Consider the following 16471-nt stretch of genomic DNA (forward strand, 5'->3'; position numbering starts at 1 on the left):
CACCGTCCGGCATGGCCTGGAACGTGGCAACTTCAACAGCCTGACTGCGGGAGAAGACGGCAGGGGAAGAGAAAAGACATTCTGGCCTTCCATCACAGTGAGGAGGGAACTGGAGGAGACTCACTTAGATGGATGTTTCTTTCTTTTTTTTTGTGTGTGTTGGTTGTGATTGTGTGTGAAATTGTTTATTTTTATTGCTCTATTGCTGGACTGTGGGTGACCTTTCATTTCACTGCACATCTTGTATGTGTATGTGACAAATAAACTTGACTTGACTTGACTTGGGGTGAACTAATATAGGTATACAAAATCATGTGGAGACTAGATGGGATGATAGTGTGAGATATTGTCCATTTGCTGCTTCTAAGAAAAGTTCATTAGAAGTCTTGACTGCAGTAGTGTAAAAATAGGGAAAATAGATTTTTTTCCTAATGTCAGAAAAAGGTTTCTGAAATATTGTTCAAAACTGATTCTTTTGGATTTTTCATGCCTTTTCAAACATTTACAATTTGAAATCCAAATGTAACAGGGACTGTGATATAATGATATTCTGTATGTCCTTAAATGTAATTTTTGGCTACCCACACATTATTTCTGTATATTTAATAAAAGACATGCATTGTAAGCCATATTTTTCTTTGAAGTGGTTGATGCTGCTTTTTTAGAAGTGACTGGAGTCTGTGTCAGTGTTTGCCAAGGCAATCGCTGAGACTGGTATGCTTAAGATCCTTTGAAAATGAATCTGTAGAAGATTGGCATTTACATGAACAGTACCTCTTTTTATCTTGTGGGTCTCCATATAAAAATGTATTAAAATATTAAATGGTAAATTTGACTTGAAAAAAAAAGTACAGTGTTGTCAATTGTGATTACTGGTTTCTTTTTAAACACAGATGGACCACAGATGAAACAAAGCAGATTAAATCATAACGTTAATAACTGATAAATTTCTCATTTGCTGTCTGTAAACATTAATGGTGAGCATTAATTGGCTAGAAAGACCAGGGTGCAATGATGTTCTTTGTTCCAATTAAGCTCATAAAGCAAATAGTATGCATTAAATAATGATTCAACAATAAATTCAGTGGTGAGTGCAGAATGGTGCAGGATTGTAGTGCAATCCAGGGTAGTGCAAAAAATAATAATTTAGAAACTGATTAACTGAATGAGGTAGCTTTTGGCCAAAGATATGTGGCAGCACATCCAGGAAGTGGATGTGAAAGAGGTGATGGATTCATTTTTTAAAGTTTGGAAAGGAAATGACAAGGGTGTCAGGTATCCCTGACAATATTCTAGTCTTCCCGATGCAAATCATCATTATGATGGACTGGATATTCACCATTCTCTGCAGGTTCAGTCATTCTGTAGGTAGCAGTCTGCAGGTAGAGCAGTTGACATACCAGGCTGAGATGCATCCCATCAGAAAACACTCTACAGTGCATCTGCAGAGGTTTGAGAGAATACTCATGGACATGTCGAATCTTCTCAGATCCTGTAGAAAGTAAATACACTGATGTGCTTTCTTGATCACCACATTAATGTGAAGGGACCAGGTTAGGTTGCTGGTAATATGGATGCCTAGGATCTTGAAGCCATCATCCATCTTTTGAGCCCAACTCCTCACTTCCTCAGATTATCAACCAACTCTTTTGTTAAACTGATTATAAGGACTATGTTTTTCTGACACTATGATACGAGGTTCCTGATCTCTTTCATGTGTTTCATCTCATCGTTATTGATCTGACCGACAGCAGTAATATAATCAGTGAATTTAAATATTGAGTTGGTGTCATGAGTGTACAGGAAATAGAGCAGGGGACTGGAGGGCACAAGTCTGAGTGTGGAGGAAATGTTATGACCAATTCTAACTGACTGCGGTCTGCTGGTCAGGTAGTCTAGGTCAGTTGCATATGGGTGCCCCAAGGCACAGGTCCACAAATTTAGGAATGAGCTTATTTGGAAAAATGGTGTTAAAGGCTGACCTGTAGTGAATAAATAGCATCCTTTCATTGGTGTTTCTATTGCCAAGATGGTCCAGAGCTGAATATAGTGAAAGAGAGAGTGTCCTCTGTAGACCTATTTTTCCTGTACTCAAATTGCAAAAGAGCTAGATTGTTTTATTCTCTGTTATATTTGATTACAACTGGAGATATCCGGTATGGTGGCCTGTGCTGCCTTTAGCACAGGAAACAGCACTGACGTAGATGTCCCAATCCTGCTCGCGTCTTAGGAGTAAGTTCAAGGAAGTCTGAAATATTATGAGAGGCATAGATAAGGTAGACAGTTAGAACCTTTTTCCCCAGGATGGAAATGACCAACACCAGAGGGCATAGCTATAAGGTGAGAGGAGGAAAGTTCAATTTAAGTTAAGTGTGCGGGGCGTTTTTTTACACAAGAGGGTGGTGGGGGACTGGAACACGTTGCCAGGGGTGGTGGTGGTGGATGCAGATATGATAGCAGGATTTAAGTCTTTTAGACAGGCACATGGAAATGCAGGGAATACAGGGTCTGAAGAAGGGACTCCACCTGAAACACCACCTATTCCTTTTCTCCAGAGATGCTGCCTGATCTGCTGAGTTACTCCAGCTTTTTGTGCCTGTTTTCGGTTTAAACCAGCATCTGCAGTTCCTACCTACACAGTGGGATATGGATCATGTACAGGCAGATGAGATCAGTTCAGCTAGGCATCATGTTCAGCACAAGCTTTATTGGCTGAAGGGCCCATTCCTTTGCGGTACTGTTCTATGCTCTATACTGTGGTGCAGCTTGGAAAAAAAAATACCTTTTTTGCCTCTAATTTGTTTATTTTGTATTGAAAATCTTCTTGTCAGTGTCTGAATATCTGGAAATTGCACTTTCATTTCTAAACCAGCATTCGAGTATCTCGTGTTGTTCTTTCTTTATCTGAAGGTGGTGACATTTTTCCCCAGTGCTTTATTTGGCCAGACATCCTTCTGAGCTTCACAATTAATACACAAGCTTCAGTTGTGAGTTGGAATGGTTCAGTCACTGGGGAGTATAACAGCCAGTTTCAAACTTATTTTCAAATGCAGTCAACTAACTAGATTTATAACAACAGATAATAATTTCTTGTATCAAATATGTTAGCGCTTATGCGGTACTACACTGTTGGTTTGGTACCATAAATAACTTGACGTGAAAGTTAATATTCCTATTGAATTGCACACGTAACATGGAGCTTGCATTTCCTCTTTGTGGCTCATAAGCTTCCTTAGATTTGTAACTACAAAAAGTTAAAAGTTAAAATTGGAACCTAAACGACTACCGTCCGGTTGCCCTAACTCCTATAATCATGAAGTGCTTTGAAAGACTGGTCCTCTTACACATCAAATCCAGCATCCCTGCCTCACTGGACTCGCATCAATTTGCATACAGGCCAAACAGATCCACAGAGGACGCCATCTCTCTGGCTCTTCACACAGTCCTGACTCACCTGGAGAGACAGGGCACGTACGTGAGGATGCTATTCATTGACTATAGCTCTGCCTTCAACACGGTCATTCCCACCAAGCTCATCACCAAACTCCACCAGCTAGGCCTCAGCTTGTCGTTATCCGACTGGATCCTGGACTTCTTGATGGAGCGACCGCAGGCAGTGAGAATGGGCCCGCACCTGTCCTCCACTATCACCCTGAGTACCAGCACACCACAGGGCTGTGTTTTGAGCCCCATGCTCTACTCCCTATTCACACACGACTGTGTTCCTGCATTCGACACCAACACCATTGTCAAGTTTGCAGACGACACAATGGTGATCGGGCTGATCACCAACGGTGATGAAACCAACTACAGAGCGGAGGTGCAGAACCTGGCGGAGTGGTGCTCAGATAACAACCTGTCGCTAAGCACCTCCAAGACGAAGGAGCTGATCATCAACTTCCGTAGGTCACACAACGGGGAATACGCTCCGATCTTTATCAACGGGGACAGTGTGGAGAGTGTCCAGCTTCAAGTTTCTGGGCACTCACATTTCGGAGGACCTAACATGGTCCACTAACACCGCTGCGCTGGTCAAGAAGGCGCAGCAATGACTGTTCTACCTGAGAAGAACACTGAAAAAGTCTGGTCTGCCCCAACTGCTGCTGACGACCTTTTACCGCTGCACCATAGAGAGCATCCTAACGCATGGCATCCCTGTGTGGTATCTCAGCTGCACGGAGGCAGAGAGGAGAGCTCTTCAGCGGGTAGTCTATAGAAGACTATCGGAACACAGCTACCAGCCTTGGAGGGCATCTACATCACACGATGCCTCGGAAAAGCCACCAGCATTCACAAAGACTCCTCACACCCCTGCAATAATCTGTTCGAACTTCTACCATCTGGCAGACGCTACAAGGCCTTCTACGCCCGCACCTCCAGACTCAGGAACAGCTTCATCCCCAGGGCCATAGCTGCTATGAACTGGTCCTGTTGAGTCGGATGGTCACATCGCACAGCGAACCGGCACAGACTTACTTGCACTTTATTCTGTTTTAAAACTGTTTCTAATTGTGTTTCATTGGGTTGTCTAAATTTTTACTGATTAGCTAATTAATTTATTGCATCGTATGGAAGTCGCATTCCCAATCTCGTTGTACCCCAGTACAATGACAATAAAGATATATTGTATTGTATTGTAATGACCTGTTGAAAAGCCCTTTGTTTCATATTCAGTTGTACACTGTTACAATGGAAATATTGATGGATAGCCAAGTAAGTGGAAACACTGTCATTTATCAATAGGTCAGGATTTATAAATATTTCCATGATGCAAAAAAATATCCATCCACACACTGTTGGTTATGGGGAGGTGAAAGAGACGTGCAATGGAAGGGAATAGACGTTGTTGAAAAGAGCTTTTAATGGAGAGCTTGATTTTTATATGTCCTTCAATTGAATCCTAGTTTAACCGGATATTGAAGTAAACAGGTGAGTTGCCAGCCATCAAATATATTTCTGAGGTCCTGCAGTTTTAAACTAGTTGCCAAAAGCTGTAAAAATAAATTGCCATGGCAGTAATTTGCCTTAGATGCTTATCCACCTGACTTAAGTATGGTGAACATAACACAGCTGAATTGAAAAGTTAATTTGCCCTCTGTTATTGTGGCTGTGCTCTCCTATCAGTGGTTTCAAGCAGAACTCTGGTTTGATGTAGAATATAACCCCTTTGTTTTAAAAAGTAAATGCATGCGGCTCAACTTATCACATGAAGGGAACTCAGTTCAATTCAGTATCCATTACAATGGACCATGTCAGTTTATTGGCCAACATGGCAGCTATTGTATAACAGGTGCCTCTGCAAAATAATAAAACTCCCTATTTTATGCTGACGTCTGTGAATTTTATTTGTAGCTCCCACTTGTTTTCATAAGAGTCAGAGCACTACAGCACGGCCACAAGCCCTTTGGTTCTTCTTGTCCATGCTGACCAATATGTCCCATATAAGCTTATCTTATTTGGCCCCATATCCCTCTAATATCTCCATCGGGTAGAGATATTAGAGGGATATGGGCCAAGGCATGTACAATGGTGAAGATTTTAAGACAAAATGAAGATGCAGGAAAAGACTATTCTTGTCCTCTTTGGAATTATTCTTCAACACCAGCTGAGGAAGAGACACAGCAACCAATAAATGGAAGGAAAGTTTAGTGGAACGGCCTATTGGGGGTGGCCTTGTTGGGAGAGAGTCTGTGTTGAAGTGAAATGCTGTGTTGAGGGTAAGTGTAGAACTGAGACCTTGGCTCAAGATTCTTTGACGACAGGGCTGATGAAAGGGTAACAGCAGGTTAAGGTGCGGTCTGTTTTCCTGTGTAATTTTTCCAAGGTTTTTGGTCCTCCTGCAAGATGTTGGAAGTCAGGGGGATTTCATGTACTACTGCGGACTATATCTGAAGCAAGTAAGTTCAGCTGCAGCTCCTTAAGGACCTTGCTAAGAACTGGAGCAGCTGCTGAATGACCTTAGGATTATTCAGGAGTGTCAGAGTGTCATAGGAGTTACAGTGAGGTGGTCACACCTAACGTGCAGGCATGAAGTAGATGGGTGGCCACCAGAAAAGGGACTAGACAAAGGGTGCAGGAATTGGCTGGGATCTTTCCGGTATGCTCCTTTAGATCAACATTCAGTCTGAAGAAGTGACTCGACCCGAAACGTCACCCATTCCTTCTCTCCAGAGATGCTGCAGGTCCCGCTGTGTTACTGCAGCATTTTGCGTCTACCTTCGATTTAAACCAGCATCTGCAATTCTTTCCTACTCATGCTCCTTTGTATATTGTTGTGGGGGAAGACCGGTCTGGGGAGAGCAGCAGCAGTGCACAGGACTGCAGTGTTGGGCCTGGCTCTGAGGCACAGCCAGGAAGGGAAAAGTCAGACAGAGCCATTGTGATAGGAAACTTGTTAGTTGGGGGAACAGATAGCAGATTCTGTGGCAGCAAATCAGACTCCTGGTGCCAGGGTCTAGGATGTCTCCGAGCAGTTGCACAATATTCTCAACCTAGAAACCAAAACTTTCAGGTGAGAGGTGCAAAATGTAAATGAAATGTATGTGGCAGGATTTTTACACAGAGAGGGTTGTGCTTGGACAGAGTTGCCAGCGGTGGGAGTGCAGACGGATACAATACTGGCATTTAATAGGCTTTTAGATAACACACATCCAGGTTCAGGAACAACTTCTTTCCAACAACCATGAGGCTATTGAATACTACGAACTCAAACTAAACTCACAACTATGAACTGCTGGGGTTACACTAGGGACTTTGACTTTTGTTTTGTTTTTGCACTAGATTTTGATTTTATTTATTGAATTTTTATTGCTTGTTGTGTAATCTACACTATTGTTCACAAACCTGTTGTGCTGCTGCTGCAAGTAAAAATTTCATTGTTCCATTGGAGACATATGACAATAAAACACCTTAACTCGGGTCCTGAAGAAGGGTCTTGACCCGAAACATCACCCATTCCTTCTCTCCAGAAATGCTGCCTGTCCCACTGAGTTACCTTAGCTTTTTGTGTCTATCTTGACTTGGATATGCAATGAATGGAGGGACATAGGTCATGTTCAAGAAGATGAAATTAGTTTAATCTGGCATCATGTTTAGCGCAGACATTGTTGGTTGAAAAGCCTTTTCCTGTGCTGAGCTGTTCTATGTTTTATGACGTACTTCCCATTTTCGCTCTTATTGGACGTTGCTAAAATTAAACCCTCTTGTTTTGAATTCCCTTCCAGATAAAAGACATTTCTCCATATCTATGCTATTGAAGCCCTTGCCAACATTAATATCTGGATTGTATCACTCCTTAACTATCTAAACCCAAATGAATATTTACCTTCATAATTTCACCTTTAATTCTGCAATTATTCTGGTGGGTTTGCTGCTTTTTGTGAAGATTAGAATTCAGAAATGAAGGCAGTTCTCCAGATGGAATTACTCAAGACTTTGATCAATCAAAGCAACTCCTTTAGCCTCTCCCTCATTTAATCAATTCCGCCTTTCACTGGATCAGAGATTTCCCATTGTGTTGTTCCTTGCTCCCACCTTTTCCTCTGCATCTTTAAAACTTCAAACCTTTTCCAGTTCCAGTGTAAACATTAACACTTTCTTTCTCCACAAGTGTCTGAATGACCAAGTATTTCCAGAACTTCTGTTTTACTTTAGATTTCCAGCACCTGCAGTGCTTAGTTTTTTTTAAATTAAAGCTCTTCTTCCACTATTTCTTAAGGTGCCATGAAACTTTCTGATTACATTTTGTGCTGCTGCATGTTTTTAGTTGTTTATTGTACAAAGGCACAAAAATTCTGCACCCCTGGTTCTCATCAATGTATAAAATGCTCTAATCTGGCCCTCTCAGGTGCAAAGTAACGGTTTAACAGTTTCTCACTGAGTTTCATCTGCTTTTGCTTCATTTAAAATGTCGTTTTAATCACATCTTGCTTTCATCTCAACTTGCTGAGCCTCGTACTGTAATGTCATCTGAAAACTTGGATAAATAAATCTCTTTCTGATCATCATCATCATCATCATATATAAATACAGCCGGAAACAGGCCTTTTCGGCCCTCCAAGTCCGTGCCGCCCAGCGATCCCCGTACATTAACACTATCCTACACCCACTAGGGACAATTTTTTTTTTTTTACATTTACCCAGCCAATTAACCTACATACCTGTACGTCTTTGGAGTGTGGGAGGAAACCGAAGATCTCGGAGAAGACCCACGCAGGTCACGGGGAGAACGTACAAACTCCTTACAGTGCAGCACCCGTAGTCAGGATCGAACCTGAGTCTCCGGCGCTGCATTCGCTGTAAAGCAGCAACTCTACCACTGCGCTACCGTGCCGCCCACTTATTACTATAGGTATATCAAAATTGCGAGGTCCTGTATAAATACCTGGCTAATTGTCAAAAGGTCAAGAGAATGAGCTTTTTATATCGACCTATTGTCTCTTATAGCTAATCTACACTGCAGCTTTCAGTCTGAAGAAGGGTCTCGACCTGAAACGTCATCCATTCCTTCCATCCAGAGATGCTGCCTGTCCCACTGAGTTACTCCAGCATTTTATGTCTATCTACATAACAAGGCATGGTTACAATGCTCTTTAAATACAATCCTGTTTAAAATGTTTGATGGATTTCCAAAAGATATAGATCACTGAAGAAAATACCGGCGGAAGTGGCGGCGCTGCGCAAGCAGCTGCGGCTCACCTGCAGTCCATTTGTCTTTTGTGTTTTTTGTTGTTTTTTTGGTCTTAATTGTAGTGTTTAAATGTGATGTGTTTTTTGTGGTTGTGTACTATGTGTGGGGGGGGGGGACTGTAAAATTGTCTCTTCCAAACGGAGACCCGACCTTTTTTTCTGGGTGGTGTCTCCGTTCCCGCTGCGGCCTACCATCGGCCAAACACCTGGAGCTGGCGGCCTCCTGCTGGGACCACCTGGGGCTCTGGTTCGCAGAGCCCTCGGACCGGATTTACCATCTGCGGAGCTGGCTGCCTTCGGAGCCTGTGGTGGCGCTGCGAGTGTGGCTGCGACTCGCCTTCGGAGGCTTCGGCGCGGGCCGCGTGTATATCGGAAGCTCGCAGGCCCCTGGGTGGGGGCCGACATCGGGAGCTCCGGCAGCAGCAGCGTCTTCGCCCACCCCGAATTGCGAGGCTTGGGTCGGCCCGCTGCAAACTTTTCACAGTCCGGCGCGGGATTTTCTCCGCCCGGCGGGGGCTTCAATTTCGGGAGTCCCAACCGCCACGACGTGGAAACTTCAACAGCCTGACCGCGGGAGAAGACAGCAGGGGAAGAGAAAATATATTTTGGCCTTCTATCACAGTGAGGATGTGACTGGAGGAGACTCACTGTGATGGATGTTTCTTTTTTTTGTTTTGTGTTGGTTTGTGATTGTGTGTGTTATTGCTTATTTTTATTGCTCTTATTGTTGGACTGTGGGTAATGGAATTTCGTCCAAAAGACTTGTTTTTTTGGATGACAATAAAGGCTATTCTGATTCTGATTCTGAAAGATGCAACGATAATCTTGAAAAAAAAGTTGAAATGTCCAACTGAATTCGAGTTGAAATTCCTGTTATCATGACCAAGAAACTGTATTTCCAGCAACATCCGTGATATCCATTCCTATATAATTTTAATTCAATTTAGTGCATCACAAATTACAATACAATATGGGCGGCACGGTAGCGCAGCGGTAGAGTTGCTGCTTTACAGCGAATGCAGCGCCGGAGACTCAGGTTCGATCCTGACTACAGGTGCTGCACTGTAAGGAGTTTGTACGTTCTCCCCGTGACCTGCGTGGGTTTTCTCCGAGATCTTCGGTTTCCTCCCACACTCCAAAGACGTGCAGGTATGTAGGTTAATTGGCTGGGTAAATGTAAAAATTGTCCCTAGTGGGTGTAGGATAGTGTTAATGTACGGGGATCGCTGGGCGGCACGGACTTGGAGGGCCGAAAAGGCCTGTTTCCGGCTGTATATATATGATATATGATATGATATATGATATAATATATGAAACACTTGTCTGGAATGGTTTCTCGACTTTTATTTCTTCCTTAAACAGTTATGTTAAACAAGTAGAAGGTATCACAAAATGCTGGAGTAACTCAGCAAGTCACGCAGCATCTAGGAGAGAGGGAATGGGTGACGTTTTGGGTCAAGACCCTTCTTCAGACTGAACTAATTGTCTCGACCCGAAACGTCACCCATTCCCTCTCTCCTAGATGCTGCCTGACCTGCTGAGTTACTCCAGCATTTTGTGATACCTTCGATTTGTACCAGCATCCGCAGTTATTTTCCTACACATGTTAATTGTATGCTCGACTAGATAAAATTAATTATTTTGTTCTGCTGTTGTATGTTGATGTCTGACAACTGGTGAGTCAGACTGTGGAGATTGCATTGACCAGATATGCAATATTTAACACAGATGTTATAGGTGAAATTCATCAATTAGCTTAAAATCTCCAAAAGTGAGATTACTCTTTAGAGAACCTTATGAACAAGACCACAACTCTATATCAAATGGTACAGCATTCCCTCCATTAAAGGTGTCATGTTTAACTGTTTTATATCAAGGTGCCGTGTGCTCTTTCAATTTGGTGTAAAATATCTCATGGAACTGTTTTCAACAAGGCCTTTATTTAATGTACTTATCAATAAAGTAGATTATGTGGTCATTATCACCACTGCATTCAAAGCGTACTGTGTGCTAGTTGGTTGTCACATTTCCTCCTGCACAGAAATGATGCACTGTATTTTCAGATATTCTAAAAGGACATTAAAAATACTACATGTTATGGTTTTTTCACAAATAGTATCATTTATGTGACTCCTACAGCACTTCTCATGCAGAACAAAGACATTAAGAATGAGGATAATGTAGCTATTTGGAGCAAAAATTAATGTCGTTAATGTTTAAATAGTAATTTATATATTGTCAGAGCTGATTGCAATTACAGTGTATTGATCAATTGGAGGAGAGACAGCCATTCCTATTTTAGCTTTTAAGGAACTGCCAATAATTCCTTGCTGACTTTTCTCATGTTTTATTTCGAGCCAGGGAGTAATAAAGCATGGAAATGGGCCTATCGTGCTGTTTAATCTACAGATGAGTGTACCATGTGAAACCTTGTAAAAGGCCTTGCTAAAATCCATGTAGACACGTCCACTGAACTGCCCTCATTAGTCCTCTTCATTATCTCTTCAAATAAAAAGCTTTTCACTGCACACATGACAATAAAACTAAACCAGACACTTAACAGTTTTGTGTTTTCCTGCATACAAATCCATGCTGATTTTCCTTAATCAGTCTTTCTCTATCCATTTGCAGGTAGAGTTGTTCCTCAGAATCCACTCCTGTAACTTGCCCATCACTGATATTAGACCTATCAGTCTGTAATTCCCTGGCTAGTTTGTGCTAACGTCTTTAAATAGCGGTCGGTGCATCAGATACTCTTCCAGAACTTCATCTGTGGCTAATGCTGATGAAACAGTCTCTGCAAGGACCAAGGGAACTGCCTTGAGGGGAGGGGGGAGGGAAACGAGAACAAAGGAGGATACTTTGTTTATTTGTCAGCGCCCTTTATGTGGCAACTTTTTGCAAAGAATATCACTGTGACTTGCCACATGTGACAATAAAGCATCATTCATTCAAGGCCTCCGCATTTCTACCCTTGTGTATACTATATGGTAGAACGGGCGGCACGGTAGCGCAGCGGTAGAGTTGCTGCTTTACAGCGAATGCAGCGCCGGAGACTCAGGTTCGATCCTGACTACGGGTGCTGCACTGTAAGGAGTTTGTACGTTCTCCCCGTGACCTGCGTGGGTTTTCTCCGAGATCTTCGGTTTCCTCCCACACTCCAAAGACGTACAGGTATGTAGGTTAATTGGCTGGGTAAATGTAAAAATTGTCCCTAGTGGGTGTAGGATAGTGTTAATGTACGGGGATCGCTGGGCGGCACGGACTTGGAGGGCCGAAAAGGCCTGTTTCCGGCTGTATATATATGATATGATATGATATGGTCCGTGGATGCACTGGCCCTGGTGATTTATTCACCTTAATGTGGTTTATCCACCTTTATATGGTTTAAGGCTGCATTAGCCAATACTTGCTTTTTACTAATTCATATGATCTTCGACATCACAACTCAGTTACCTTAATTTCATAGCTTCCATAACCTTAATTGCAGTAAAAACTGATAAGAAATACACAAAGACAGCCAGGCTGATCTTTAAGGGGGCCTAGGCTCTCCTTAGCCACCCTGTTACTTCTAATATAGCTATAGAATCTCTTGGGATTTCCTTTACCTTGCCTGCCAGATCCATTTCATGGCCTCTTTTTGCCCTCCTGATCTTCTTAAGTGTACTTTGACTTTTTTTTCCTGATGAGAGCCTCAAATTTTTTTGTCAGCCAGGGTTCCTTAAACTTGCCCTTCACCCGAACGGGAACATGTCCTTGAACTCTTGCTGTGGCATTGTTAAAAGCTTCCCATCTACCAGATATCCCTTTAAGTGCAAATGGTCTCACCCATTTGACCTCTGCAAGTTTCTGCCTAGTGCCCCTAACATCGGCCTTGCCCAAATTTAGGAACTTAATTTGTCAACAATTTGGCTATTAGAAACATAGAAACATAGAAAATAGGTGCAGGAGGAGGCCATTTGGCCCTTCGAGCCATCACCGCCATTCATTGTGATCATGGCTGATCAGCCACAATCAGTAACCTGTGCCTGCCTTCTCCCCATATCCCTTGATTCCACTAGCCCTCAGAGCTCTATCTAACTCTCTTTTAAATTCATCCAGTGAATTGGCCTCCATTGCCTTCTGTGGCAGAGAATTCCACAAATTCACAACTCTCTGGGTGAAAAAGTTTCTTCTCACCTCAGTTTTAAATGGCCTCCCCTTTATTCTTAGACTGTGGCCCCTGGTTCTGAACTCCCCCAATATTGGGAACATTTTTCCTGCATCCAGCTTGTCCAATCCTTTTATAATTTTATACGTCTCTGTAAGATCCCCTCTCAGCCTTCTAAACTCCAGTGAATACAAGCTCAGTCTTTCCAATCTTTCCTCATATGACAATTCCGCCATCCCAGGGATTAACCTCGTGAACCTACGCTGCACTGCCTCAATACCAAGGACGTCCTTGGATTCCGGTGGATACTTTTTTAGTACGCGTAATATGTATGCAAACTTGTATTAACAAGATTGAGTTTTGATCTTGTGCAGTCTGTTTACCTTTCGTTTGCTGAGGAATTTCATACTGATTCGTTTAACAAACGTTCTATTATGGTACCCATTCATTTTGGAGACTGGCTATGATCAGATACACTTTGTTCTGTAAGATCAGAGCTTAGTGTTGTTATGTATCCAAACATGCAATAAAAAAGGTGTTTACAAGAAAATTATTTAAATTTTAAAGAGCAGTGTAAAGAAAAAGCACAACAAATTGATGGTAGTTTTCATTCTTTTTGCAAAAACATTAGATAGAATGTTCATATATTTTCAATTTACTGCCAAGAATGGGGATCCAGAACAGTTTTACAGCACTGATGATTGTTTTAACTTTTTATATAACTCTCAATTGACATAAGTACAACTAATCCTGTCCATATGAAATTAAATACATAGCAGAACTACTTTCACTCTGTCCACTCTGCTTCTTCCCCCCTCCACTGCCGTTCCTCCTACACTCTGTTCTACTTGACAATACTTGCAGATGAATAAATTATATTTTGAAGTAAAAAATTCCGCTCTTTAATAAAAACGATATTTACTTTGAGTTTGTAAATGAATGATAAATAATGATATGTGATGATAAGGTTTTTGGCAAATGAAGTGATGGATTTAAACTTCTGTGTGTTAATATTCAGCAGCTTTTGCCTGCACTTGCGCGGTCTCAGGACTCATTGCAAAAATAAGATGAAGAAAAATGCTCCTTGGCAGGAGAGGAGAAAGTTGATGATTTGTAGGAAATGTGCCACTGAGAATTCATGGTATAAAAATGAATAAAATTGTGAATGCAGCTGTAATAGCATAATCTTAATTTATGCAGCTTGTACAATACAAGCGCATAGTTGAAACAAAAATGGCAAAAACAGTACATCTTTTTTGAATATTTTTTCCTGATATCTGTTTAATTTATCAACAGGAACCAAGGTGACATCGTCTGTACATGTTTTGAAGCTTATAAAGCAAGCTGGTGACAAAGTATTGGTTTATTACGAAAGACCTGTTGGTGGACATCAGAATCAACAATGTGGCTCACTCCAGGAGAACTGTGGGCAGCTTGAGGACACTGGGTTTGGTGCACAGTTTGGACAACATGCATTTGATGATGATGGGATTTTAGACAATGTTGACGGTAAAGACTTAGATTCTGAATTCGAAGAATTAGTATGTCCTGAAATCAAACCACCGCTCATAATCGTAAAGGAGGATTTTGCACCATCTAATCTAAGTCCAAAGCGTTCAGTAACTACACTTGCCACAAAGCCACTAGGAACCATATCCCCCATTCTGAATCGTAAATTAAATCTGGGGAATTACCAGATTCCCCTGAAATCACAGCAAAAAGATGCAGTTAAGTTTGTCCAGCCAAAGTGTTTAGATGTCCCTGATGGAGCACAGCAGCCAAGTAAGCCAGCATTAGGATCCACAAATAAACCTCCAGTGCCCCCAAGGCCCCAGATAAAGCTAATTTCAGCTGCTTCTGAATCCCAGAACCTGCCTGAATCTGCAGACACAGCTACAGAAAAACTTGATAAATCGGCAGCATCCACCAATAGTGCAGAGAAAAGTATTGAAAAAAGTGTCAGTAAAAATCTAGATCAGTTGGAAGAAGCATCTCAGTCCAGGCCAACAGCTGGTAAACAAGATTCCAAGGAGAAATTACCAGAAACTACCTGCAGAGTGCGCGATGGAGCAGAAGGGAATAAAATCTGGCAGTCACCGGAGATACTCTATCGCAAGAGATTTGTGAAATGGAACAAGGCAACATGCGTGTTTGATGTTGAAGGACGCCACAGATACATCAACGTTGCCGTGTGGTGTAAAGAACCTTTTAAATCAGGTGAACTCATGTGTTTAGGCCATGCAAGTATAAAACTTGAAGAGATAGCCATGGAATGTCTTTGCACTGCATCAATGGAGTTTCAGACAACCTTTCGGCTTAATGCTCCTGAACCAAAAGCTGTTGTCAGTAGAACTGCATTACGAAATCTAAGCACTCATAAGGGATTCAATGAGAAACTGTGCTATGGTGACATTACACTGAATTTTACCTATCTAAAGGAGGGTGATACAGAAAATTCTAGCATTCAAATAGAAAGGGAAAAGGAAGATAATGCACAGGAGGATATTCCTGTCATCATTAAGGAGGAAACTGATCCATCGTGTATGGACAATAAGCACAATTTCCAAGATACTCAGTTTCAGAATCCAACCTGGTGTGATTACTGTAAAAAGAAAGTCTGGACCAAAGCTGCTTCTCAGTGCATGAACTGTGCATATGTGTGTCATAAAAAGTGTCAGGATAAATGTCTGGCAGAAGTACCCCTTCCAGTTCTCACAGAGAGAAGAGTTGATTTGGAAGCCAAGCCGTCCTTCAACAGGTCCACAGGGTTAACGCGACATATCATCAATACCAGCTCACGTTTGTTGAACCTGAGACCAGGACAAAGAGCTCGACCTGCGGATCCCAGTGTCGATTTGGTGGAGCCTTCACCCAAACAAACTCCAAACACATCAGACAATGAAAGCAGTGACACAGAGACGTACAGTGCCTGTAGTCCATCCAAACGGGGGGCTTCATCCACGGGTAGCAAGTTATCAGTGAAGAAAGACGGTGGTCTCGACGATAGTGTATTGATTGCTGTAAAAGAGATTGGTCGAGACCTGTATCGTGGATTACCAGCCGATGAACGATTTCAAAAATTGTACTTGATGTCAGAAAAGCTACAGAATGAAATAGAGCTGGAACTGGAACAGAATTATACTCTGCAGAAAGAAGAAAAGGACTGCACAGATCCGAAAAAGAAATGTCATCTGTCTGCTGCCATTTCAAAGTCAATTGAACGACTCCAAGCCCTTACACTGCTCACAATCCACTACAAAGCAGGGATCGATGATTTAGAAATTAGCGATTTTGCATCTTCTGAACAACAGGCAAAAAAAGTCTCAAAGCTTACAGATGACATCTTATCCCTAACAACAGATGATATTGATGTTGGCAGTCAGGCAGATGTGCAACCACTTATTGAAGAATCAAATGAGCAAACTATCGATGAAACTGAATCTATTTCTTGACTTTAATTCATTTTCCCCATATTTGTAGTAGAAATATTTACTATTTCGTTAACTTTTCTTTTGCTTCTGTGCGATTATGCAACTGTATTCTCTCTTGCGAATCTGGCTGTTAATGTGACTATTGTGTCAATAAACAACGGCCAGATCAATTTAGGATTTCCCTTCCCACCAAAGTTTTTGG

General features: G+C 42.0%; 1 protein-coding gene across 1 annotated transcript in view; it reads left to right on the forward strand.

The window, feature by feature from the left end:
• Window positions 1-16439, forward strand: part of pdzd8 (PDZ domain containing 8) — a 149393-nt gene extending 132954 nt beyond the window's left edge. The window contains exon 5 of the mRNA XM_078413438.1: window positions 14135-16439. Within this exon, the coding sequence (XP_078269564.1) occupies window positions 14135-16290 (2156 nt within the window). The 3' untranslated portion in view covers window positions 16291-16439. The remainder of the gene's footprint in view (window positions 1-14134) is intronic.
• Window positions 16440-16471: the final 32 nt, after the last annotated feature.

Source organism: Rhinoraja longicauda, chromosome 16, assembly GCF_053455715.1.
Source record: "Rhinoraja longicauda isolate Sanriku21f chromosome 16, sRhiLon1.1, whole genome shotgun sequence".
Classification (NCBI taxonomy): domain Eukaryota; kingdom Metazoa; phylum Chordata; class Chondrichthyes; order Rajiformes; family Arhynchobatidae; genus Rhinoraja; species Rhinoraja longicauda.